This window comes from Schistocerca americana, chromosome 3 (assembly GCF_021461395.2).
Source record: "Schistocerca americana isolate TAMUIC-IGC-003095 chromosome 3, iqSchAmer2.1, whole genome shotgun sequence".
NCBI lineage: Eukaryota > Metazoa > Arthropoda > Insecta > Orthoptera > Acrididae > Schistocerca > Schistocerca americana.
This window is the reverse complement of record NC_060121.1, coordinates 676,496,846-676,522,437: the sequence shown is the minus strand read 5'-3', so window position 1 is coordinate 676,522,437 and position 25,592 is coordinate 676,496,846. Positions and strand designations below refer to the sequence as shown.

Genomic DNA, 25,592 nt, shown 5'->3' with positions numbered 1-25,592 from the left:
ACTCATTTAAACTAAAGTGTTCCAATTAGGGATCCTTTCCTATACTCAAGAGAAAGAAACCGAGAATCAATTGGTGTGAAACATTATTGCGAAACTGAGTGTTTTCTTTCAAAGTAAATTTAAATTATCACTCAAGTGCAGCAATTAAAGTGAATGTGGAGAATTGTAGGTTGTATTGAAAGAACGAAAAGTAAATACCAATTTTACCTAGTGTGTGAACTTGGTTATTGGGACCTTCTGTCCAAGAAACTACATAAAGTAACCATTTCAATAAATCTTAGAAAAACCAAGTAGAAAACCTTTTCCAATCATTTCGATGCTTACAAAAGTATCGCGAAATATTTATTGTGTATAATTCATGTTTTCAGAGGCAGTGTTGCTGATCTTACCTTCAGAAGCATAAGAAGGCATTATTGTCGTTCCGGTGTTGTTTTCATGGTCCAAAACTGTCTAAGTGTGTGCGTGTGACGTATTCCGGAAGCAGTCATTATTCAGCTGTCTGTGTGCTTTAGCCTGTTCCTACAGTGATAGAAATTATTAAAAGAGAAATAGTTTTATAAGAACCAAAATATAGTAAAGACCAGATTTGCTGAATTATTAGAATAACGTCAATCGATTCGTTCTTTTGGTTGGCGACAGTGTTTTTCAGTATTATTATCACACGCAAGAAGTAGTTTGACGGAATGGAAAAGCTACAAACAAGACTATACGACAACTTCACATTTGGCCGAGCTTTATCCGATACCCGGCATCTGAGGTCACTAGCCGTTGTTAACGTGGTAGTTGTGTTTAAGTGCTTCAGTTACCGAAGCTAGAATAACATCTGAAGTACTAAACGTAATTGCAAGAGGAGAAACCATGGGTGTTGTAAGCGCTTACACATCCAAACTACAGTTATAATGCATGCTGTAACACTGACAGCCTGTGTGGAAACTGTGAATTGTGATGCTACGTAAGTGACTGTTTTCGCGGGAACAGTGTTATCGTGAACCATGAATGTTAACTGTATATGGGCTATCTAACATCCCAATAGGCAAATTACAGCAAACAGAATCTTAATTTAAACACGTCATGTGGACTGTGCCAAACCGTCGTGTGTGAAAGTTGCGGATGAACTAAAACCACCTTCAGGTTCTGCATGAACTGTTACTTTGTTACAGCCTACGAAAAATGGATGCTACGCAAGTTACTACCACCGCCAACCGAAACAGAATGTAAGGAAAAGAGGATATATTAATGCCACGGTACAACTGGATGAACTTGCAGGATTCATATCAGCAACTTCAAACTGCTTCTACCGCCTTCGCCACATCACGCCGACCCAGAACAGATAAGTCTCGAAACCATTCCACTCTCCGAGAAACACAATTTCAACCACTTTAATTTCTTTCTGCTTAGTAATAGGCTATCTCTTAAGGTTTCTCTCTGTAAATAAAAGTAGTGTATTGCAAAGGCTGTTCACCTTCAGTGATTGTTCACCGCACCACTAACAGTAGTTATTGCCATCATTTATTTGTTTTTGCTTTTCAGTGTATTTGTACTAGTCGTTGCGTGGGTTGTATGTGTCTTTTGGAAGGGTGTGCTTCGATGTCTATGTACAGTAGCTTAGAGAGGAGAATTTATGTGTTGTACAGTGAAACGGGCCAGACATGCAAGTTGAGGTATCCGCCACTGAAGTTATTTACACCGAACAATTACAAAGAACTATCTTATGCGCCATGAGTTTAAGTTAGCGTATTGGAGGGAACTTTGAATCTGACAGCTGTCAAAGTACGCCACAACGTCACATTTCCTGTCATTCATGTTAAGATACAAATTTATCTGGGTATAACTGTTACTGGTAAGCAAAATTACACTATACTGTGTGATTATTCATCAAATTAGCCTCAGAGTGTTATATTATTTTCCACTATCAAAGGGTTTCGTTATCAGAATTTTAATAGGATTGGGAAACATTTCATATAGAGGTTTGCTTTTGAAACTTCCGCAAGTAAAACTGGTTCTTACGGTTTATACAATATTAATTTACTTCATGCACTTTTTCTTTAAACATTTTCTGATTACAAATTCACGGTCATAGTAAACCTCCAGGAACCGCTTTCCTCGCATGTTCCACAGATGATTTCATAGTGTGTGCATATTGTTTCTGTCTACTCATGCTGTGCTTCCTCCCAGAAATCCTTGGGAAAGAAAGAGGAAAAGAACCTTGTTGCTAGTAAAATAGGAGACATGCCACTGGTGGTACACACGGTGTTCCGAAACAAGTGTAGCCATGTAAACAAGGGGATAGTATGAAGAAAGGGATCATAACGATGATAGAATGTTGTTTGCTATTACTTTTTGTTGGCTGCAGTATGCATCAACATTCTTTAAAAAGCAACAGAGTGAGTTGGCACAGTGGTTAGCACATTGGACTCGCATACGGGAGGACGACGGTTCAAAACCACGTCCGGCCAACATGATTTACGTTTTCTATGATTTCCCTGAATCGCTTCAGACAAATGCCGGGATGGTTCCTCTGAAAGGGCGCAGCCGACATTCTTCACCTTCTCTCCCTAATCCGATGGGAACGAAGGCCTCGCTTTTGGTCGCCTCCATAAAGTCTGGTAACCAGCCAACCGACCAACCAAACAGTAAATACCTTTTGGATACATTAAGTAGCAGAAAATTTCCCTAAAAAGTTTCACTTTTAACAAACTAACACAAACATGAAAGTAAGATATTTAAACTATCAAGCTTTATAAACATGTATTACTTCATAATTGAGCCGCATCATTGCAAGGCTGACAATCGGATAGCAACTTTAAGGGGCTCCGGAAAGGCTCAAAATTATGAAAAGTTCAATTTTTACTTTTTTGCGTTTTCTGAATCTGCAGACTATTACCTTTTAATAGATATATAATTTATTCAATTCCGAAGACTACAACTATTTTTAAATTTTTTTTGAAATGTGTTCTACATGGGCGTGACCCACTGTGGCGCTGTTAAACTGGTGTCAAATGGTGATATTATTAACGTCCGTGTTCATCAGGTGCATTTTAGTGATGTGAGATAAAGTATGTGTTGTGGCTAACCTGTGATGGTTCAATATATATCGCTGGTGTGATTGTCGATTGTTTCATGTTTATTTACTCTGTCGTTATCTCGAAAATATTCGTAATTAATTCTGTTTCTTGAGTCTCTGTTTTGTTGAAGTGTAATAATGAGTAAAAGTAAAGTTATTAGAAATCCTCTGAAGGCTTTTAAGAAAAGGAGAAATGTTGGAAAGCCAAAGGTATGTCTTATTACTGTAAACAGCAAAGATAATAACCAAGTGAGTGAACCTAACCTCTCAAGTACACCTGCCCATAGCAGTCAAAGTGGGAAAGAAAATACTTCACAGAAGAAGCTTGGTTCAATGAGTGAAAACTATGAATGTTTTATGGGCGAATCGGATGTGAATGAAATATTTGATATGTCGGTTCTCAAAGGAATTTTTTCAAACTGTGTAAGATGTATTCATTGTAGTGAAGTTGGTCTGGAACTCTCCATAATAAAGCACGTAGGACTTCCTGGTGAAATACAACTGAAATGTGATAAGTGTTCATACATGACCACCTTTTGGAGCAGTGTTGCAGTAACTGCAACTGAAGAAAATGGTAGCAAAATCTACGAACACAACATTAAATTTGTTTATTCCTTGCGTTCAGTTGGTAAGGGTGCTACTGCAGGTGCAATTTTCTGTAGCATCATGAATCTTCCAAATCCCCCAACCAAGTTTACGACCTATAATAAATTAATAGGGTATAAAGTAGAAGATGTCTGTATAGAATCTATGAAGAACGCTGTGAAAGAGGCAGTAATGGAAAATAATGGTAACAGAGATTTGACTGCAGCGTTCGATGGTACCTGGCATAAACGGGGACACACATCTCTTCATGGTGTAGTATTTGCCACCAGTATGTATACAGGGAAAGTTTTAGATGTAGCAGTAATATCAAAGTATTGTAGATGTCCACAAAAATATAAAGGTACACATGAAAATAATTGTAAAGCTAACTATAGTGGCAGTAGTGGAGGAATGGAAGTGGCTGGTGTTGCCAGTATATTCCAGCGTTCTGAGGCGTGTGATAAAGTGCGATATGTTGATTACCTTGGTGACGGTGATTCTAAAAGTTTCAAACATGTTCAAGGACTGAAGCCCTATGGTGATGATGTTGTAGTGCAGAAATTTGAGTGTATTGGACACGTACAGAAGCGAATGAGAACAAGACTTCGGCGACTAAAAGCTTCGTACAAAAAACAAAAACTCAGTGATGGTAAAGGGTTGGATGGGAAGGGAAGGTTAACTGACAGTGTAATTGACAAAATACAGAATTATTATGGAATGGCTATTAGGCAAAATACACAAAGTGTTGACGAAATGAAGAAGGCTATTTGGGCTCTTTTTTTTCATACTTCTTCAACCGATGAAAATCCCCACCATAGCTTGTGTCCCAAAGAAGAAGACAGTTGGTGTAAATATAACAAAGGATTGCTAACTGGTGAAGTGTACACTCATAAGCATAGTCTGCCTCATGCAATAATGGAGGTGATAAAACCTATTTTCAGAGACTTAGCAGCACCTGAACTGTTGAAAAAGTGTATTCACGGAAAAACTCAAAACCCCAATGAAAGTGTAAATAGTGTTATATGGTCGAGAATCCCCAAGACTGTATTTGTTGTAATAGAAACACTTCACTTTGGTGTGTATGATGCTGTTGCGACTTTCAATGATGGCAACATTGTAAGGTGCAAGGTATTTAGAAATATGGGAATGAAGATAGGTTCTAACATGGTACGAGCGATGCTTGCTTTAGACAAGGAACGCCTTCGGGCTGCAGACAGGGCTGTAAAGAGTCTAGAAATACAGGCAAGAGTAAACAGGAGGAGGAACAAGAGGAAGCTGGAGGAGGAGTTTGCAGGGGATTGAAATAATCCATCCTATGGACCTGGAATGCACTAAAAAGTTAATCCAATCTTTGTCGCTCGATTCCCAAAACTTTTATTTTCTCATACTAATTACATGTTTTCTAGGGATCTTCCAAACATATTTGTTTCAAACTTTCAGTAAATGTTACACAGTACCTTCTGCATAATTTAACACAGCCTTTTTCCAAAAAACTGTATATTTTTGAATATATAAATAAAAAATTGCAAAAAAATGTTGTGAATTTTCAATACAATTGAAAAAAAATCATCTTTGATAACTGAACTAAAATATTGTAAAATCCCTGTGTTAAGTTGTAGCCCATATTCCAATAAATTATCTGTAAAAAGTTCAACTTCCTACCTCAAACACTTTGTGAGGAAAGATGTAATTTATAAGCGTTATTTTAACATTGCAAGTATAGGGCGTTCCGGAGCCCCTTAAGTACATTAATCCATAAAAGCACTATATGCACTTATTTAATTTGTATGTAGTATACTGTTCCATTTTGGCAACTGAGGCGTTTTGTGACGTTAAAGGCTCTGACGATAATTGAATTTTTAATGAGCATATTCGTCTTTGTGGACAATTTCCCTTGCTTTAATGTAATTAAATATACACTCGACCTCTGTCTTCCTAATCTACTTTTTTTGTCCATTATCGATGTGGCAACCGAAGAAATATTTTATTTTTAAACAATGGGGATTCTTTTTATTGTTCGCATGGGTTTGTTCTTCAGGTGGCCGTTGTCAGAATAAGACTGCAGTTAAATTACATAGCTGCAGGCTATTATGATAATTAATACTCGACCGCCCAGCAAAGCTGCCCTGCAGCTATTTGGACTTTAATCGGAAATGGAAACGAAGATACAAGATCTGTGTGATGGAACGGTGTGTACCAGGACGTACTTTGTGAATCATCCTCAAATAGCAGTTACAGATACTCCTCACAAAGCAGTAATAGTATGGTACTATTATAACATGTGTAAACATGACTTTGAATTAAAATTCTGCTTCATATTTCATTCACTTTATTTTCATGAGGATCAGTGTAATTGTGGGAGCTATTAGCGTATTACTATCATTATGTACTGGATCGTTTAAAAGGAAATATATGGAGAGCGTACTATGAGTTTCAAATGTCAGATCGCATTGACGCATGAAACGAACAGAAGAATTTGAAAAATGTTGAAGAAATTCATTCGTGGCGTGAGAATTCAAAAATCTGTCACAGATGTAAATATCATTATGCACGAGAACAACGAGGTACTAAGGTGAGACACCAGAGTTTTGTTACATATACATATATCTCATATATACACTAAAAAAATTTGGAACGACCAACTATTATCTCAAATTCAGCTAACACAGGGAAATACAAGACCGAAGATAACATCATGCTTGAACACATGAACAGCGTAGTCCTAGGTTATAATAAGAGCCTCAGACAGAAGGCATGTATTAGAAATCAAGCAGTGAAATCGGATCACAGATAGAAAGCAGACATTAATTAAATAAAGCTCCAACAAAATACATTAAAATTAGTATTTCGTGTATAATGTCGTCTGGAGAACCAATCGGATCACTAAGGACCTATACTGTCAAATAGTTATTTCAAGAAATTGACATTTTAGATTAAGAGAAGGCTAATTACGTGTGAGTGAATAAATAATTTTATGTTCATATGACAAGATCATTAGGCCGCTAAACTATGTAAAGAGTGAATGTTTCTTTATGAATCCTTAGTGAATTAATGAAACAGAGGTAGAGATAACGAGTGATTGTAAGGTTCTTCGAACTGACGCAATGAATTAATTTATTTACAAAATAGGGTGCGAAGAACAATGAAAAATGTATTAATGCAGAGTTTACGTTAAAACTAAACTTTCGAAATCATTCTTGGTTTCGATAGTAAAGCGTTAATAAGAAAATAGTGTCCCCGAGTATTTTGAGTAGATATAGAGTGTTGGAAAGAGGGTGTATCCACAGACACCCTGTAAATAACATTCTCTTCCAGAATAAACCTGTGTCCCATAGTCTACTTCGACAGGTAATGCAGTTTTGTTCTGTATGCAATCAATCAACTGATTTGGTGCGACTCGCTACGAATTGCTCTCCTGCGCAAACCTCTTCGTCTCAGAGTAGCACTTGCAATCTACGTTGTCAGTGATGTTTTAGGTGTGTTAAAATCAATGTGTTCCCCGACAGTTTATACCCTCTACAGTTCTTTATAGTACCATGCAGGTTATTTCCCGATGTCTTAACACATGTCCTACCATTTTGTTTCTTCATCTTCTCAGTATTTTCCTCAAGTTCATTTCTTGTCCGATTCCTCGGATATCCTCCTCATTTCTTATCTTACTATTCCACCCAGTTTTCTACATTCTTCTGTTGCACCACATCTGAAATGCTTTGTTACTCTACTCTCCTGGTTTTTCAACCATTATTGATTAAGGACCACACAATGTAGTTCTCCAAACGCGTATTCTCAGAAATTTCCTTCTCAGATGAAGACATGTTTACTACCAGTAGACTTCTCTTGTCCAGCAGCGCCTCTTTGTCATAGCTAGTCTGCTTTGTCTGTCTTCCGAGCTTCGCCCGTCATGGCTAACCTTGCTTCCAAGGTAGCAGAGTGCTTTAATTTCGTCAACTTCGTGATCACCAGTATTGTTATTAAGTTTCTCCCTGTTCTCATTTCTGCTGTATCTCATTAAATTTGTGTTTCTCCGGTTTACTCTTATTCCTTATTCTACACTCATTAGACAGTTCTTTCCATCCGGAAGAACAGTAAATCTTCTTCGCATACAACGGGGACAGCAACGTCATCAGTAAATCTTATCATTAATATCTTATTATCCTGAATTTTAATTCCTTTGTAATATTCACTATTTGAAACACTGAATATTAGAGGAACTTTTATTGAAAATGCATAAACAATGGAATAAAGATATGAAACATTACATATTACATAAACTTGTCTTACATAATAGTTTTATATGCCAGTTTGGCATGAGAGTTTAATATCGAGATTTACTGTCGAGTCATAGAGGTAGTGCATGCATGTGTGTGTGTATGTGTGTGAGAGAGGGAGAGAGAGAGAGAGAGAGAGAGAGAGTCCGATAGCAATTTCCGATATCGCGCACTGACCTGTATTTACGTGGCGAGTATGGTCCTACCGGAGCAGTAGAGCCCTCCGGATTAACTATTCCCTACAGCACGTCGTTAATAAATAACTGTGACCGAAGTGCATAATTTTGTGGGCTACAGCAACCTTAACTAAGTATCTTCCCACGGGAATTATCACCCAGACGAGAAATGGAAATTTCTTAGGCGACGCTAGCACTGCTGATATAGAATAGCACAGTAGCTGCTTATAATATTTACAAACGTGCCTTATATTGTGAAGAACGAGTGACATTTATTGATCAGAAATTAGATGCCTGCTTTGATTCTCCGGTAATATAATGGTGCTTCTTCCGCAGGTGGTTGCTTTTCCTATCAATAGGATGCATTATAAGTCAGTTAATCTTCAGTATTAACAAAAATTACACTCTTTCGTATGAGCAGATTTATTTTGGGGTAGGAATTATTGTAAATCATTGCGTGTAGTCTCCAGGTTTAAGTAGGAGATAATCTTCACTTGTTCAAATAACTTATGGGAATGGAGTCGAGTATGTCGTCGACAAGCGCCATTATTTCCACAGGGCACACCCTACCACTTTAAAGATATAACTGTAGCAAATAAACGCTGTACATGATAATTTAAGACGTCGGTTATCGGAGAAACTCCGGGATGATAAAACTCACACACGCTGTAAACACTACCGCCATCACAAACCGAAGATGAGCGATGTCAGAAGTTGTCAGTAGTGAAATTAATGATCATCGGATGGGGTAGCATTAACTCAGGCTCTCTGTTTTCTTTTTCCAGTAGAGAGAGCAGGATTCCATGAAGAATTTTAACAGAATCCACCACATCTATTTATAAGATTACTTACTAATTTAATTTCTACAGCTTCCTTAGTAACACTATCTCCATAGCTGGAAGTACATGCTAGAATCTCCGTGTTGTTGTATTTCATAGGATGGCCGCGGCTAAGATAATGTCCTGCCGAGGCGTATATGCTCGTCTGTTAGATGTTTATGCTTAGTAAACTGGTCCTTCACAGTCCTAATAGTCAGACCAGTATATGACATGCCACAACTGCCACGAATATGCTAGACGTCCGGTTTACGCACACCAAGATCATGCTTTACGGAATTTAAAAGGATCCTGATCTTCACATCACATCTTAGGCTGACTCAGCATATTGCAGAATCGATTCTGACCACACAAAAAGTTTTGAGAGAAAAACTAACAGCCTCGTGAAGAAAAGTTCCTTGCCTCAGTAGACTATTAAAAGTCTTAATTCTTACTGCGTTGTTTCTCTGGTTTGTGTGGCACCCCTAAGGTCTATAAGGAAGGGGCCACTCTTCTTTCAGTTGTAATATTGGTGTTCCGACACCCTGCTACTCTGTTCAGTCGTATGGTAGGTCGGTGTGACCACCACATTAAGAATTCGGCCGATTTCTCACAGCGATTAGTGGGATCATGCTTGAATGACTCTAATATACCTTTAAGTTTTGACGTAGTCTCTCTGTTCACTCGTGCTCCTCTGCCTGATTCGTTACAGTTGATTGAGATCAGGTTTGGTGCAGAATTAACGAACAAATTTCGACATGTTTAGATTCTACTTACTTTTTATTCAACAACCAGTACTTCGAACAGACAAATGTTAATTGAATTTGAAGTCCGTTTGACACTCGTTATTACCAACTTCGAGGGACTACCTTGGAGTCGGCGGCTTCGAATCATGGGTGTTATTTATTTCTTTTTTTCATATATGTAGACGATACTCTTCTTGTTTGGCGTCATGGCAGTGAGAATTTGAACGACTTTTTAGAACACCTGAATTCAACCCACCCGAATGTTTGTTTTACGGTTGTGGCGCAATAGGATGACTGTTATCCCTTCCTTGAAGTGGTATGTGTTGGTAAGGAGAAAGGTTGATAGTCCTTAGGGGCATGCCTCTTATAGCAAGCCACTCACACTGACTTGTAACAGCAGACTGATAGTTACTATCATTCGGCTACACGCGTTTCGTACTTAGGTTGACAGGGCTCATGCCATCTAGGACGCTGAGAGTTTGTCAGCTGAGTTAGCCCATCTGGAAGTCATATTTCAACACAGTGGTTACAGCGCAAGACTGATCAGACGTACCTTGCGCTATCGACCACTTTGCATCTTGTGAATGGTGTCAGTACCCAAGTAACACCAAAGTCTACAGCCTTTTTTCCATTAGGAGGGAGCTTTTAGAACAGGATTGATCGTAGTTCGCAAAATTATGTTGAAATGTGCTTTTCGACCACCATCTAAGATCAAGTTCTGTAAAGGATCAGGTTCCATAAACGACTGTCTTCGTTTGCGTAAGGGTGGTTTCTACAGTATTCGTTGCATTTCTGACGTGTCATATATCAGGGCTGTCGAGGACCGGTATACTGAGCATAAGCGTCACATACACTTACAACAGCCGAGCAAATCCACCACTGCATAACATTTTCTTGGTACCGTTCGCCCTATGGAATAAATCAACACGGAGATTCTGACATGCTCTTCTTGTAATTGGGGTAGTGTTATTAAGGAAGCTGTTGAAATTATATAAGCAGTAACTAATAAACAGAGACGGTGGTTTTTGTTGGAATTCTGCATGGAAACCTGCTCTCTCCTTACTCAGAAAACATTGGAGAGAGTTATTGCTACCTCATCCGTTGATTATTAATTTCACAATCGATAACTTCTGATATCGGTCATCTTAGGTTTACAATGGCGCTAGAATTTACAGTGCATGTAAGTGTTATCTTCATGATGTTTCTCTGAAAACCAAGGAGTTAAATTCTCCTGCACAGCCCTCGCATGCTGTGGTTGTACTTTAAAATTGTGGGGTGTGCAATTGCCCAAACAACGGCGATTCTCGACGAACTTACGCGGCGCTATTCCCGTTAGTTAGTTAAATGTTGTATACGCCGGGAGAAACTCGGGTCTCACAAATTCCAACTTGTCTCGACGTTACCTACTTGGATCTGCTATCTTAACAATACTGAAAACAATAGCCTGGTGAAGCCGGAACTTACTTCAAGTCGCCTTTAATAACACCAGGAAGGCTACTCCAGTTAACTTTCCTGTAATATAAATATATTACCACTACCAACATGCTCACATGTCCCCCAATGAATACTCCGGGACAGAGAGGTATGACATATAAATCATTATACGGTGCGTAACCTAACAATCATGGACTCCTTGTCACCAACTCCTCCCTAAGATAAGGATAATAAAACTGTCATGCAACATGAACGTCTGAGACTGCTTCATCAAACTCATCAGAAAATTCTCTGCCGTCAGCAACTACAGCTAAAGAGACCGTTTGATTTTTAGATAAATTCTACATAACGCATAAACGTTAAGGAAGATAAATAATTCAGCTTCGTAACCGAAACTTTTTGCACAACTTAACAAAACTGATCATCTGTAGCCTAAGAACAAAATTCAAAATTATGAAAGAATTATGTGAATATGTTTTACTACAATATTAAGAAATAGTTGTTAATACACCGAAAGACTTTAGTAATCTTCCAATATTGAGGAATTTTGACACCCTATTGAAAGGAAAAATGCAAACGCTGAAGATTTTTCTAAGTAACTTAGAAAGTTATTGTAGCGGTTACTGACTTACACATGTTACGTTAGCTGTAGCGGATAATGGTGTCAGGGGACAATCGTCTGTATGGCTACACATCATCAACGATTCACTTCAAAAGAAACAGACTTACATTAATGAGCTTCATATTGATTATTACACGTGAAAATTTAGTGGATCAGATGAATAACGTCATAAGTTGGTTCCATTACAGTGACATAATTTATCTTGAAATATAAGATGAAAAAAGGCTAGAAGTTTTACACTACTCACTTAGGTGGTTGGTGGGCGTGGCGCGACGGTCATAGGCACTCGTAAGAAGTCCATCCAGGATCTGAAGTTGGTCCATTCTTGCGCACAATCTAACAACAAAAGGAGTGGACCATTAAATATTACAGCTGCAAAGTTGTGACTAACAAATGATGAACAAATTTGATAAACACATATTTTCGAGTGCATGAATATGGAAAAGCACGAGAAAGGCTTATTTAATTGTGTTTTTAATCGGAAACAAAATCTTGTACAGTCTTCATTGACGGATTTTTAAGACATTGTACTAGAAAATGGTTCAAATGGCTCTGAGCACTATGCAACTTAACTTCTGAGATCATCAGTCGCCTAGAACTTAGAACTCATTAAACCTAACTAACCTGAGGACACCACACACATCCATGCCCGAGGCAGGATTCGAACCTGCGACCGTAGCGGTCGCTCGGCTCCAGACTGTAGCGCCTAGAACCGCACGGCGATTCCGGCCGGCTGTGCTTCAAAGTTTGTAAATTAAAAGGAAACCATGTGTATAAAACGCAGTCTCCATACCTATATGCCGATTAATTTCAGTACTCATTTATCGTACCTCGTGTTGTATATCTATTATTTCCAAAACTGGTCTTGAATTCACCATCAAATACCAATAAATTCCAGATATATTGAGTTGGCGAGTGACAACGTTGTACATGAATTTCCATAGTTAATTATCGAAGCTGCTTGAAATTACAATGTATCATATCCAATTTAGATTCTAGTACAACTGTACATTATTACCATCAATATACTTGGCTAATGAGTTTTGTATGTCTCATTTTAACAGCACCCTTCTTTATGTAGAAAAGGAAGTGTCCTGACTGACAGACTGACCTGACTGACTGGCTCATCTTCGGCCACCCCAAACCTCTAAGAACGGAAACTTGAAATTTGGTACAGGTGAAGATCTTGCACTTTCGACGTCTTTTAAGAAGGGATTTTTCGAAATCTCAACCGTAAGGGGATGAAAAATTAATGAAGGGATTTCTTGAAAAATGTCGCTTTTAAGGCAATTTTCAAGCTAGACCCACAAAAATTAATATTTGGTTTCTCGGTCACAAATAAAGAAATACGCGTTTCATCATTTTTATAAATTTAACCCCATGGGGATGAAATAAAGGGTGAGGAGAGTGTAGAGTGCGAAAGTTTTTTTTAATAGAAATCGCTATTAGAAAACAACAGAAGTATTTTTAAGGCTACGTATATGAACATTGGTATTTGAGTTGTCAGTCGCAAATAAAAACAAACGTGTGCCAGTGTTTCTGGAAACTGAACCCCTAAGGGGGTGAAATTGCTGATGAGTTTCTTTAAGAAAATATTTTAATATGAAAGCATTTTTAAAGCTTAATGTATGAAAATTTATATTTGGTTTCCCAGTTAGAAATAATTAAACAGGTGTTTCACTGTTTTCGGAAATTCGACCCCAAAGGGGTTAAAATAATGGTGGAATATTATACGAAAATTTTCCGTTGCGAAAGGATTTTTAAAACTATATCTTTGAAAGTTCATGTTTGCTTTCTTGGTTAGAGATAAGAAAATACGTGGTTCACTGTTTTTGGAAATTCAGCCTCTAATGAGGTGAAATAGCGTCAGACTCATACATTGACTCATCATCGGTCAGTTCAAACCACAAAGGATAGACACTTGAAGTTGGGAGAGAATATGGCTCTTATGTTTTAGGCATCGCTTAATTTGTCCGAAATAGGGAATGAAACCCTTTTTGAAAGTATGCGCTATCAAGGGAATGTAGAAGCTAAAACTATGAAAAGTGGTATTCTGTTTCTCAGTCCACAATAAAGAAATACGTGTTTCAGGATTTTCGGGAATTCGGCCACTAAGGAGGTAAAACAGTGGGTGAAAGTTGTCTTGAAAATAAATAATTACTAGTGAAGTACTAAAGTATTTTAAGGCTACATCTGTGGCAACTGGTAATTGACTTCCCGGTTAGAAATTAAAAAAAAAAAAAAAGTTTTTCAGTGGTGAGTTAACGAGAATTTCACTCTCATTTTAGTATATGGGCGAAAGGGTCAGCCTTCAGGAATTGTGAAACGAACCCTGTCGTCCAGGATCGCGTCCCACAAAGGGCGCTGATTCACCACAAGATGGGGAAACTCACTGGAGTCTCTTGTCTATTGAGGCCTAAGCGCCATAGTGTGCGCGTGAGACAAACGAGAACCTACCTCATGGGGAAACCTAGTAGAAGCTGTTTGTAACCCAGGAGACGTAGCAGTGTTAAATATGACGGACCTAAGATAGGCAATAAAGGGAAACATTTATGAAAACTATATAACTCTGTAGTAGTGCAAGGGAAGAAGCCACAGAAATTTTAATCTGCTATCATCCATAAAATTTCATGGTGATTCCTATAAAAGTTGAATCTGATCATATCCATAATAGTTTAGGATTTACTGTTTAAGTGAAATTAACAAGTTTTGTAACAAAGGCCTGACTGCTAAAATCTGAACGCTTTTGTCGATTTTAAAGACTGACATTTCATATAGAAGCGCATCATTAAAATTACAAATGTTGTAAATATCAGCTCTGTAACTTTATTTGTTTAAAAGATATAGTAAATGTAATTTATCCGTATTTTCAGTTAAGCATCAGATCATTATTTCCTCCACACGAAACACATTGAACTGAGACAGCATGGCACCTTATTGAACCGTTAGGTAATATAATATATGTTGGAAAGGTTAGTGCATATTAGTTACTTTTACTCTTTATTTATTTATCAGAAAGCACATTGGTCCAAGGCTACTGGCCGTGACAGTTCAAAGTTAAGAAGGAAATTGTATTGGTTTGTGTAAAAGAATTTAACATCTATTATGTAACGCATATTATCGTTACTTTATTTAGAACATGAAAGTGGCCAAGCTTTGATTATTTAAATATGTTAAAATGTAACCGATCAGATGGACGGCTTCAGAAAAGGGAACTGCCCTAGTCAGTTGAGCGAGGATATTCGATGCGCAGGAAACCTGCCGAGGACGGGTAGAGGGAATTCGGCTGGAGACACCAAACGGTACAGCTCAGATTGAGGCACGAAAGTGGACAGTCGGTCTGTAGTCACCTAGGAAGCGAAATGACTTAGAAAATTTCGCGTTGTGTGGCATCGCGGTATTTAGTCTCCGAGCGGTGAGCAGCCGCGCGCCTGTTGTGAACTCGTAACTCTTTGTTTAGATATCTTGAATTTCGCGATGAGATTGTGAATGATCCAACTGTGTCAAGTGGATATGCTCTCGAGTTTAACAGTAACTCTAAGTACGCCTACTTTCGCAAACTTGCCATCAGCCAAACAATTTTACCAAAGGGTCACAAGTGTCTTAGGGCGTATAATGCGACACTTGTGGTTCAACCCCTAGACGAGTTTGAGCGAAGACATTTCTACGAAGAGGAACCGCATGTGAGCCCGATCATCTTTGTTATTTTAACCCCACACAGTGCTTCTGGAAATTCAACCCTTAAGTGAGAGCAACAGGGGATGGAAATTTGTAAGAAAATATTTCGTTATATTAAAAAATTTTAAAGCTAAATTTATACAAATTGGTAATTCACCTTTCAGTTTAGTACAAGAAAATATCTGTTACGGGACTAGAGTTGCTATGTACATATTTCCAAAAGAACGCAAAAGACATTATTAACAAAAAATTGGGACTCCAGCTACCAGAATCGCTTTTTCTCAGAAGTTCTTCGGAAAAGATTGTGCTTAAATGCCCATAATTAGATTGAATAGCTTAGAAGGTTTTCCAGTTCGTGAACAACATAAAAATAGCATTAAATAAAAAGAGCCGGCTGGTATGACCAAGCGGTTCTAGGCGCTTCAGTCTGGAACCGCGCGACCGCTACGCTCGCAGGCTCGAATCCTGCCTCGGGCATGGATGTGTGTGATGTTCTTAGGTTAGTTAGGTTTAAATAGTTCTAAGTTCTACGGGGCTGATGACCTCAGATGTTAAGTCCCAAAGTGCTCAGAGCCGTTTTTTGACCCATTTTTTTTAAATAAAAACAAAAAAAAACTCTGCAGCCCATACAGTCCATGCGAGCAAAGCAGCGGGGGCTATGATAATTATAAAGGAAAGTGTGATTAGTAAATCCACGATTGAAAAGTGTGCTATTCAGTTTGCAGGCCAGAGATGTTCCGAAATTTATTTCGTCTCTTAACAGCTAAAGTCAGAATAAATCGTAAAATTTTTATTTGAAGTTAAAGAGTCGATATAGACTCGCCGATTATTCAGCTGCTTAATATTCTTTTATACCCTTTAAACGAGGATGGAAAAATGAAGTAACTGTTACCAATATTATGGGTATTACATTGTACATTTTTTTTCAACTGATTGTAAATATCTCAGGGCAATTACACTATGAGAATAACGTATTTGTATAAATGGAGATAGCACGGGGACCTACTATGGGCTTTAGCTAAACATTGTCGAAATGACATTGGAGCGTCGCGTCGCGAGGAAGGAAAGGGAAAGGGAAGAACACTAGCTAACAAGCCTGTGATAGGTGCGTACGTGCCATCTGATCATACGTTTACTCTGAGGTGTGTGCTAAAGTTGTGTCTACGATGATAATATTTGGTGCAGCTATTTCATCTGGAAGGAAAAGTCATCTCTTAAAACTATGAGCAAAGGATGTAGAATTACCCCTGCTTTATCTAGAATGATTTGTTGGTCGGTGCAATTGCATACATAATGGCGGCGGTGGTTCGTTATAATCTTTTCCAACAGAACTGATACATTTCCAAGATTCATGTCGCATCCACTTTGTGGTCATAAAAATTTTGAAACCACTTTGTAAGAGTTTACAGAGTGATAATTGTTGTCACAATTATTATCAGTCACAGCTTTATATGCTTATTCATAAAGTATTTGTTTTAATAGCTGACTTCATTTTAATTGCAAACAACAGTGGTGTTATACTTTGCTGGTGGGTCTATGAGTGACTTAATTTGCAAAGTAGAATCAGTAACTTCTAAATAACGGAAAATTTTGCTACATAATTTATTGAGTAGTATTGATCCATCGTGCCTGTAATTGAAAGTACTTCAGACTTAACGGATATTACTCAAATCAAAATAAATTCAGCTTTCCTTCAGAAAATATCAACATCACTCGCACCCTCGTGGCTGAAGATCGAATCTTTGTAGGAATGTAATCCGATTTCAGAGCGACAATCATGAGTTAAGGGGACCTGGATGTCATTGAATGTGCTTTTTTACTAGTACTTTCAAGTTTAGTGACTCAGAAATTTTAATAGAGTTTTGAAGTAAATATTAACCAAATAATTCGTGTATTGTGTCCCCTACGTGAAAGACATTAAAAACATAGGAATACATAGTAGAGTGAATATTGATTTTTATCTTATGTTCTGAATAGTTTCAACTTTTACTGTGGGTACACTGTGCTTCCACGGTATTTAAAATAAAAGTTAAAAATATAAAATTCTTTTAATTATTAACATTTTGATACAATGAACAAAGTTGTTCTGTGTATTTTTTAAAATAGCTACTTTTTCTTTCTATTAACTTAAGAATATATGATATGCGCCATCTTAAAATACACTCCTGGAAATTGAAATAAGAACACCGTGAATTCATTGTCCCAGGAAGGGGAAACTTTATTGACACATTCCTGGGGTCAGATACATCACATGATCACACTGACAGAACCACAGGCACATAGACACAGGCAACAGAGCATGCACAATGTCGGCACTAGTACAGTGTATATCCACCTTTCGCAGCAATGCAGGCTGCTATTCTCCCATGGAGACGATCGTAGAGATGCTGGATGTAGTCCTGTGGAACGGCTTGCCATGCCATTTCCACCTGGCGCCTCAGTTGGACCAGCGTTCGTGCTGGACGTGCAGACCGCGTGAGACGACGCTTCATCCCGTCCCAAACATGCTCAATGGGGGACAGATCCGGAGATCTTGCTGGCCAGGGTAGTTGACTTACACCTTCTAGAGCACGTTGGGTGGCACGGGATACATGCGGACGTGCATTGTCCTGTTGGAACAGCAAGTTCCCTTGCCGGTCTAGGAATGGTAGAACGATGGGTTCGATGACGGTTTGGATGTACCGTGCACTATTCAGTGTCCCCTCGACGATCACCAGTGGTGTACGGCCAGTGTAGGAGATCGCTCCCCACACCATTATGCCGGGTGTTGGCCCTGTGTGCCTCGGTCGTATGCAGTCCTGATTGTGGCGCTCACCTGCACGGCGCCAAACACGCATACGACCATCATTGGCACCAAGGCAGAAGCGACTCTCATCGCTGAAGACGACACGTCTCCATTCGTCCCTCCATTCACGCCTGTCGCGACACCACTGGAGGCGGGCTGCACGATGTTGGGGCGTGAGCGGAAGACGGCCTAACGGTGTGCGGGACCGTAGCCCAGCTTCATGGAGACGGTTGCGAATGGTCCTCGCCGATACCCCAGGAGCAACAGTGTCCCTAATTTGCTGGGAAGTGGCGGTGCGGTCCCCTACGGCACTGCGTAGGATCCTACGGTCTTGGCGTGCAATCGTGCGTCGCTGCGGTCCGGTTCCAGGTCGACGGGCACGTGCACCTTCCGCCAACCACTGGCGACAACATCGATGTACTGTGGAGACCTCACGCCTCACGTGTTGAGCAATTCGGCGGTACGTCCACCCGGCCTCCCGCATGCCCACTAAATGCCCTCGCTCAAAGTCCGTCAACTGCACATACGGTTCACGTCCACGCTGTCGCGGCATGCTACCAGTGTTAAAGACTGCGATGGAGCTCCGTATGCCACGGCAAACCGGCTGACACAGACGGCGGCGGTGCACAAATGCTGCGCAGCTAGCGCCATTCGACGGCCAACACCGCGGTTCCTGGTGTGCCCGCTGTGCCGTGCGTGTGATCATTGCTTGTACAGCCCTCTCGCAGTGTCCGGAGCAAGTATGGTGGGTCTGACACGCCGGTGTCAATGTGTTCTTTTTTCCATTTCCAGGAGTGTATTTGATACATAGTTGAATAATGTGATTCACTGTGTAGGCAAGAATTAGATTGTTATTCAAGGAAATAATTTTATAGTTTTAATATTGGATGAGATTTAAGTGTGCATAGATTTCGTTTATGGGCAACCGACAGTAATAGTTGAATGCCATTTTCTTCTCAATGGTAAGATGTCAAAATATTCCTGCTCCATAATCTTATTCAGCCAGTGTTATTTTCATCTTCTTCAGTATTCTTTGCTTTCTTTGGTATTCTGGCTTCCTTTCTCGTGCTTTCGGCAGCTTTTTCAGCGCCAGCGACACGTTGCATGTCCACTCGTAGCAGCCCACTTCTTGTGTTGCCAGAAGTTTTATGCCTAGTCTGCTGATAGTTCTTTATCTGCTTGTTACCCCATCATTAAAGCATATTTAGCGTCTATCACACCGGTACGAAAAGCTGACATGCCAGCATAAACAGTACTTGGCAAGCATTCCGAAATGCATCTATTGAAGATTTCATTCGGAATATGTCTCTTGCCAAGTAACCATTTTTCCAGGAGTTTAAAATGAGAAAATCTCTGTATTTTGGCTTGAGTTCCTACATAGCAGTTTCTGGCATGTGTTTGTTTGTGTCCATTCGTTTGATACTAATTATACTTGCAGTGGATTTTATGTGGAGCAGAGTTACCGAAATTGCTATTCTCATCTCACTAACGTTTGTGATGTTTTCACGAATGACTAGATCATAATAATCTATGAGTTGTACTATTCCTGATTTGGCGAGTCTGTTATGTCCACCAACTGCTTTGCATCAAAGAGGTTTTTCCTGTCGTATCCTTGCAAAGTATCGTAGGTCTTGCCCCGTTCTCTTCTCCACACGTTCTATAAATTTCAATTTTTAGTTTCACTTTCACCATATGATTTAGTGGCCTCAACATTACTGAAGCTCTTAGTCATCATCACCAAGGTAGTGAGTGTATTGCGCACCACATCTAGCAACTGACCAACTAACATCCGTACTGTTCCCGATTTCCATACCACCACTGAAACCATCAAAATTTATAACACATTTGTGTCAATGTACCTCACCGACATAACCTTGGCAGTGTTTTGTCAGACACCCCTAGTCCATCACCTTGCCTGTACATAGAGTAGTAGCTGTGACAACTCCATTCAGACATGTATGGACTCTCTTCTGACAGAAATCGCCCAATCCAGCAACAGTATCGGTAGATTCACAAACATTTACAGTTTCATTCTCTACTCTCTGCATAAATGATTCACTGACTTCCGTTAGGGCATTATGGAAACGTTTATAACACCTCTCCAATTCGTCAGGTGGTGGTAGGAGGTTTCTAATACACCTTATTGTATAAGAATGACGTAAATTCACTTCATTGTATTTTTTGCATGTTAGAGGAGATGTTATTGTACATTTCTTCACTTTACGCGTTTGCCACTCCAAAACAATTTTGCTGTTTATGTCTCTTCTCCTACTTATGTCCTCTCTAGACTTAAGGTATTTTTCATTATTGCGGTATTTACATTTAGCAAGAGATAAAATCAATTCCGAAAGCTTTCACTTAATAATTAACATGTAACCTTTATTTTCGCAATTTACAACATTAACATCTTGTTCATTTTCGATAAAAATGTTTCAACTAGCGTTTGTAGCAACGCCTATAGAACTTCTTGGACTAACTTCATCTCGCTGCAGCGTAATATTTCCTTCATTTTTATCGTTTCTAAAACATTTTTTTGTTGATTATCGGAAAATTTACGACTGCAATTAAAGTTCTTCCTTTTTGGCATTATACGATGCAGAATTGTTGAAATACACAGACTTAACAACAATATGACTACACAAACGTACACGCAAAATGCAAGTAAGCTCAAGGAATCTACTTGTAACTGTAGAAATATCGATTTCAATAAATCCTTGCTCATATTAAAGTCGGTATGTTCTTCAAGAATATTACACAAACAAGTTTCTATGGGAATAGCGTGGCCAAATAAAATAACGAGGCACTGGAGGCAATGTTTTCTGTTCGACAGTAGTGTGACAGCTAGATGCATGTTTCAGAAAGGCAATTAAACAAGAAAATGATGAGGTACGATACATAAAGCATATATTTTTAGGATCGAGAAGACTCACAGAATTTTATTCAGTAAAAAATTCCAATCTTTTGGCCCTCATAACGTCGAAATCCTCTTACAACCAATTACTTTCGAGTCTACAGTACGGCTGCTACACAGATTGGAACCAGTCATGGAGACTACGATTGAGGTAGGCACTGATAAAAGAGTGGTCTACTCTGATTATAAATGGGACTCTCCAATCATCTTAGTGCTTTGTTTAACAGATGAAATCGTTTTTGATTGCCTTAATTAAATGTTAAATCCTTTATGACACACCAGTTAAAAGTTATTTCGAAATCTAATTAAAAATTGTTGAAAGTTAATTTCTTTAATTGAAAATGTTAAGTTTGTACAGTGGAGCATATTACACCAATACCCCTCACAGCGAAATGAGAATCTGAAGCGAACAGAGATATTATGCGTGGCTAACGGCCGTTTTTTGTGGTAAGGCGATGAGCCGCCAGCCATTACTACCATAAACGGAGGAGGTAGTTGCCTGTGAGTTTCAGACACCACATTTCAATTCTGATCTGTGTACAAATAATAGTAATAAACGCGAAGACGTTTACTCTTAATACGTCGTGGATAAATTTAGATTCCGAAGTACAAAACAATTGGTGTTTTTTTTTTTTTTTTACGTCAACAGCTTCCAGAGATCCTTCAGATCGGATATATAGTCAAAAGGAATGATGGGTTCGGTTACAACCCCCTGTATCACAGACACATATCAATACACCTCTGTAAAACACAAAGAACTTCCTAAAACTAATTCATAATTTATTGTTTCTATTATTATTATTATTATTATTATTCCTAGTTGACTAGACGTTCTTGAAGATTATAATTGGTCTACAGGGTCACTCATATTACCGTCCAACAACTGGATGTGACTTGCACTACAGGAATTTTTTAACGAAGACTACTCATACGGAAACGCAGGAGAAAGCAAATAGACCGAAGGTACAATAATTCTATAACCATCAAAGTAATAGTTGATTACGCCATTGACGCAACAATGTTTTGTAGACATCTAGTTCGTCTCTGCTATGTAATGTAAAGATCCGACTACGGATATGGTGACGGCGTATTAAATCTACCTTTGAAAATTCTGCGACATAGAAATACATCAAAACTGCTACTCGTGTCATAATTAAGTTCAAGTTTTCTTAATAACCCGGTTTAACTACCGTAGTGGTGTGACAATGGAAGGAGAACGCCGAATATAAAATGTGACGTTGAACAGGTATACAACCTGTGGCAATGTTGCTTCCCGCCACAGCTTGTTCCTTCAGTAACTATTCCACTTGAGAGTGACACAAATTAAAACTGCTTCACTGCATCAATTATACGCCTGTTAATTCGTCTGAAATATTACTTCATGGCAGATAAAAATTGTGAGCCCGACCGAGACTCGGACTCGAGACATTTGCCTTTCACGGGCAAGTGCTCTACCATCTGAGTTACCGAAGCACGACTCACGCCCGCTCCTCACAGCTTTATTTCTGCGAGTATCTCGTCTCCTACCCTCCAAACTTTACAGAAGCTCTTCTGCGAACCTTGCAGAACTAGCGCTCCTGAAAGAAAGCATATTGCGGAGACATGGCGAGAAAATATCTCGTTCCAACAGAAAAATAGAATAACGCGGGAGAAGTTGCGGGTTGGAAACCTAGTAACACCTACATGCTATTATGATATAATGTTAATTCTCTAACCCATTTTTACTTATCCGATTATTTTCACAATTAGTTGTTTTCTAAACCTTTGCTTCACTTTTAATAACATGTTTCCATCATAAACCTGCCTATTTTTATTACCTACTAACTACAATATTTAAAAATTTCGTGTAGTTACTTTTTTAAATTATTTTGGTAATATATCTGATGATTTCAACTCGAAAACAAACGGTGAAAACATCATTTAGCCTGGCCTATATTTCCATTAATTACACCTAACTGATTTTTTTAGCGCAGCGGAGTAAGAAGAAGAAACAACCAGGTACAAATTGTAGTGGCGAAAGGGATAGCGGTGGAGAAGTGACAAAGCAGAAGATAGTAGCAGCTATTAGCGATGGCGTTAGTAATAGCACCACCGTAGCGGTTCCTGTTTCCTCTGCGTCTGTGTCACGTGAACTTATTCTCCTATCTCGATGTCACACACAGAATCAGATCAACTGTCACAATGACGTGGGTGAATGGCTAGGTCGTTGGCAAAACATGGCGTCATTTCTAAAACCTGAAATTTAAAACAAAATTGCATTCCACCTTCGAATTAATGACTTTGCTAAGGAAGCTGTACAATCAAAAAGGAACTTTAAGTGCAGTTGGTTCGCAGAATATGTTTCTTGCCTGGCGTGTTCTCAGAAACTGAAGACTGCAATATGCATTCATTGAATGTTGTGTCCACCAAAAATAACAAATTTGCAATCTTCTCTCACGGTTAGGCATTTCACTCACGGTAAAGATATGTATGATTTGCAAAAATTCACGCGGCATCTTAAAAACCACAAATTATTAGCTATAGCTGCGAAATGTTTCGCTGAAAATGTTCCAGTTGTACAGGTGATTTCTGCCGACCTAGAGGAAATATAAATCAACAAGAAAATTGTACGATCAATAATTTTGACTGTGGTATTCTGCAATAAAAATGACATATCCTTAAGGTGCAAAAAGCAGCTTCAGGGTGGATTTGAAGACCTTCCCGATCTTAAAATTAGATCTAATGACCATGTTATTAAAGGACACACAGAAAGCTGTAAGAACCATGCCACATACACTTCACCAAAACGTCAGAATGAAATAATTATTTCGTATGAAAATATTATTAGAGACTATATCATTGCTGACATAAAGAACGCACTTGCCTGTAGTCAAGAGCTGTAATAGATCAGGAGAAGAGAACTTCCCATTGTTGTTAGGTTTTTTGATGAAGAGAAGATTGTGGTTGGTGAAGAATTTCTTGGCTTTCTCGAACTTACTACCAATGATGCGAAATCTATAGCCTCTGCCATCGACAATTTTATAGTGAACACAGATCCGGATCCCGAATATTGAGCAGGATAAGAGTATGATAGACGTTCACCTATGTCAGGAAAGGATAGTGGTGTCCAGAAAATTACACGAGAGAAATATAACGAAGCGCTTTTTTTCTCTTCGCTAACAGCAAACTGAACTTGTTTGTGGATGACTTACACCAAATACTGGTAATATGAAATGCTGTCACCACAATAAAAGAAATACCAAACTTCTTTCGGGAGTCGGCACTTTGTCGAGAAAGCGTACCAAATATATCATTGTTCTGTAGAATCCGATGGCCCCAAAAACACAGAACTATCAGTAATTTTAAGCAGAATTATGTCCAGGTGGTGATGACGCTTTTCACACTGTCAAAAGAAAGTACCAGTCCAACCAGAAAATCTGTTTGTCAGTTGCATTGCACCGCTATAAATTCTGAATTTATTGTCAGCGTTTGCCTTATTGCAAAATACTCTGCACCGCTGCAACTAAAAGTAAATGCTCTTCAGTCCATAGGTATGGATATGCTTCAAAGTGCAAACCATATAGGAAGATAATAATTGACAACCAAGGCTGTACAATCGCAATAAAGTCATGGGATGTTCAATTGACTCTTTTGTTAGAACTTGTTGTGCGTTTCGGGATTACACCCATCTTGAGACATCACAAACTTCAACTCCTTCCTAACCAACCTTGCGTACAGCCTTGACAACTCAAAGAAAGTGTCGAATAACATATGGCTGCGAAACAAGCAGTCTTGAAGCAGAGCAGAGTTGATGTTTGTGATGTCTGAAGATGGGTGTAATCCCGAAACGCGTAACATAATCTAATAAAAGAGTCAATTGAACATCTCATGAACTTATTTCAATTGTACAGCATTGGTTGCCAATTATTAACGTAAAAATGATCACAGGCCTCTGACAGGATTTTAAGTCCTGTATATCATATCGGAAGAATAGCTGATACTTTGAGGAAACATCGTGATAAAGTCGATGTTCAAACCGACAATTTGATAAACGAAGCAGAGTTAATCGCCAACGATCTTGTGACTGATTTTAGAATGCCGCAAATAACAAATCGCCAGACATATCGTGCAAATCCTCCGGCATAGAGTGTCAGCGAGTCTTGGAAAAGATCTTTAATGATTCCCAATGCAGGTTCTTTCATGATGTCTCCAGTTTTTTCGAGGATAATTTACATGCATATTTATTGATTACATTGCACCTTCACGTAATGAGTCAAATGTCGTAGGAAGACTTTTTGAGAAAAATGGAGCCTTCTTGTTGTTATTACAGTTCAAGTGGTTTTCTGGTGAGACTGAACGGTGGTACAAAATGTGGGAACAAAAATATGTGGCACACAGCGAAATGAAGTAAAGGATCTTGTTACGCTGGTTAAAGAAAAACTGCTGTTTTACCCAGCCATTAAACAGGCGCTTATTTTTCATTTGCGCAGTGATGCATAACATGTACTCTCGAAAGATCGTTCTGTACG

The 25,592-nt window shown here is 38.9% G+C and overlaps 1 protein-coding gene across 1 annotated transcript in view; it reads right to left on the bottom strand.

Annotated features, from left to right (window-relative positions):
• LOC124606310 (glycine receptor subunit alpha-2-like) overlaps positions 1-25,592 on the bottom strand; it is a 629,777-nt gene that overhangs the window by 370,233 nt on the left and 233,952 nt on the right. The window contains exon 3 of the mRNA XM_047138291.1: positions 11,958-12,046. Within this exon, the coding sequence (XP_046994247.1) occupies positions 11,958-12,046 (89 nt within the window). The remainder of the gene's footprint in view (positions 1-11,957; positions 12,047-25,592) is intronic.